Below are 2508 nucleotides of genomic sequence, written 5' to 3'. Positions count from 1 at the left end.
ACACACACACACACACACACACACACACACACACACACACACACACACACACTTGAATCTTAGAAACACTATTTAAATTAAAAAAAAAAGGCAAAAAATGTTTTACTTTATGGAACAAATGGATGCAATTACACGTGTCTGTCAACTAGCTTTTTCATGAAGAACAAATTGGGTCCAGCCACTCACCCTGCTTGATTAGCCTGGATTAAAGCACTTTGCTTTACTGACAGAGCAATCAAGGGAGAGGAGGAGGAAGAACGTAGATGGACAGCTCCATTAGCCAATGGTCATTTTCAGTTAGTCAGCAGCCGTGTTGGTGATGGGAGAGGGCCTTGAGAATTTGTGCAGTTCTTCCCTTACATGCTCTCTCTTCTCTGGGGGTCCTGACCTCTCTGTAGCCCCCAGGCTCATTGCCTACTACCCAGCCAGTGTGGCTCCAACTGGTCATATCAGACCTAGGATTAATGCTTCTGGGGGAGGTGACCTTGTAAATCCTACAGCTGCCATCATTGGTCTGGCTGGTAGGCTGAGACTGAATTTTAGCCCAAAACAGTGGGAGATAAACCAAATAAATCAGAAAACCAATCCTAACCTCCTCACCCCTACAATGGCCTACCTTTAACCTCTGACTTCACGCATTAATGTGGTCAATGTGGGTCTATTTACAGATGGCCAGTGTCAGTGGCAGGTAGACCATCACAGGAGGCAGACGTAACAAACTCTTGTTTACACAACAAAAGGTCCTTTACAGTGTGTGCTAACCTCCATTGAACTAACACACTCTCTGTGACCTCCCTTAACTTCAGGCATAACATTACACATAATGTTTGGAGAGAGGAACCCGAACAAAAATCCCTAGCTACTTTCACTCTTTTACCAATCAATTATACATTTAACAACAAATTGATCTCTAAACAGCTACTGGTTAAGTGCAAAGAAGAGAAAAAAAAGTGTACACTTTCTTTTTTTTTACATTTTATATTTTCACAGGTCAGATGAAGACACAAAAGAGGAGAGAGAGGAGAAATGACATGCAGCAAAGGGCCGCAGGTCAGAGTCAAACTTGCCGCTGGAGTAAACCTCAACATATGTGTGCCTGCTCTACCAACTGAGCTAAACTGGCCACAAATGTGTACACTTTCTATCCTAGTTAGGAGCAAATAAGCAATTTTAAATGTAGCTTAAGAGGTAGTTGCATAGAATTTTTGGTGAGATTTGAGAGAAAGACCTTGATAGCATTATGGCTCACCTGGGACTGCTCGATTTCTGCTTTGTTTAGTTTTACACCAAGAATCTCAGCTGCCACTCTCTGGAAACAAAGGTACACCTGGAGAAAAAGATAACATGACAAATAAGACAAGTTAAATGTTATAAAAGTCAGTCTGTACATTTTTATTGTGACTTATTGAATGAGCTGGTGCTAACCGAGTCCCCCGTCTTGGCCGATACAAACTGACTGATGAGGCTGTTTTCTTGGCAGAAACGCTGGTGTTTGTCCGCCTTCACTGTCCTCAGGTGCTCCATGTCGACTGTGGATAAAACACAGCGTGACGAGTGAGAAAACTTACAAAATATGGAAAGATATTTATAGTGGTTGTATAGGGTTAACTGTCACAAATCTGACAATGAACAGTAAAGATAACTGTTTACACTTAAGTTAAGATGGGAGGTGGATCTGCCTAGTGTAAAAAGAACAGGCACGTGAAAACAAAGCATAATTCAATTGTTATGTTGCTTTCAAGCCCAGCTGCTAGTTTTATTTGTTTAATTTATGGAAGGAGTCATTTCAGGGGGTTTGACAGTGGAAATGGTCAATTCAGTAGCCTTGAGCGTCCAATCCCAGCCGGTACTGAAGCTTGATGTGACACATTCCTCAGTGTAAGTCTAGTACAGTTGGACCCCGAAGCAATGAACCTCTATTTGACCCGAAACAGACAAACCAGCCCAGCTGTGGAGAAATGCTTAAGAAAAAATACGTGGATGACCCAAGTCTTCCGGCTACACTCACAATGAGAGCGTAGATGGAGAAAACAGTTTGACTTATGAGTGTGCCGGCCTTTCAGGTGGGCACGCAGGCTCAAGAACTAGGACTGTCACCTTTGTGCTGATTTACTGTGAGCACACAATGACAGTATCTTCTTTTTTAGCTATTGTGATGTGCATTTGAGTCCTGTGCAGTGATACCATGCGCTTTGCTTCTCTCCTTCCTCACTTTGGGGTTATGCTGGGGTCAATGAGGAAGGTCACCTGGGGGTCTTGCTGCTGAAAGCAATATCTTCGCTCTTTATTTCTGGCTTTGTGCGGAAAGGCAGCCACGCCCGGTATCTGGTGCATACAAGTCTATGGTAGCTGGAGGAGGTCAGGCTACTGTACGGTGTTGCATTTCTCTCGTCCCCCCGAGTTTTACTCTTTGTGTAAGGTTTCATTGAAGTTGTCAAGGATTTACCCTGTTCTCATGCCCCTTAGTGTGTGTGTGTGTGTGTGTGTGTGTGTGTGTGTGTGTGTGTG

At 43.5% G+C, this 2508-nt stretch overlaps 1 protein-coding gene across 3 annotated transcripts in view; it reads right to left on the bottom strand.

Annotated features, from left to right (window-relative positions):
- Positions 1-2508, bottom strand: part of rab28 (RAB28, member RAS oncogene family) — a 29277-nt gene that overhangs the window by 4169 nt on the left and 22600 nt on the right. For all 3 annotated transcript variants that reach the window (XM_032527938.1, XM_032527940.1, XM_032527939.1), the window contains 2 exons: positions 1426-1529; positions 1250-1327 (listed from right to left, as the gene is read on the bottom strand). In XM_032527938.1, coding sequence (XP_032383829.1) covers positions 1250-1327; positions 1426-1529 — 182 coding nt within the window. The remainder of the gene's footprint in view (positions 1-1249; positions 1328-1425; positions 1530-2508) is intronic.

This window comes from Etheostoma spectabile, chromosome 10 (genome assembly GCF_008692095.1).
Source record: "Etheostoma spectabile isolate EspeVRDwgs_2016 chromosome 10, UIUC_Espe_1.0, whole genome shotgun sequence".
Lineage (NCBI taxonomy): Eukaryota > Metazoa > Chordata > Actinopteri > Perciformes > Percidae > Etheostoma > Etheostoma spectabile.
Note: the sequence above shows the minus strand (reverse complement) of the source record. Positions and strands in the feature narration are given on the sequence as shown.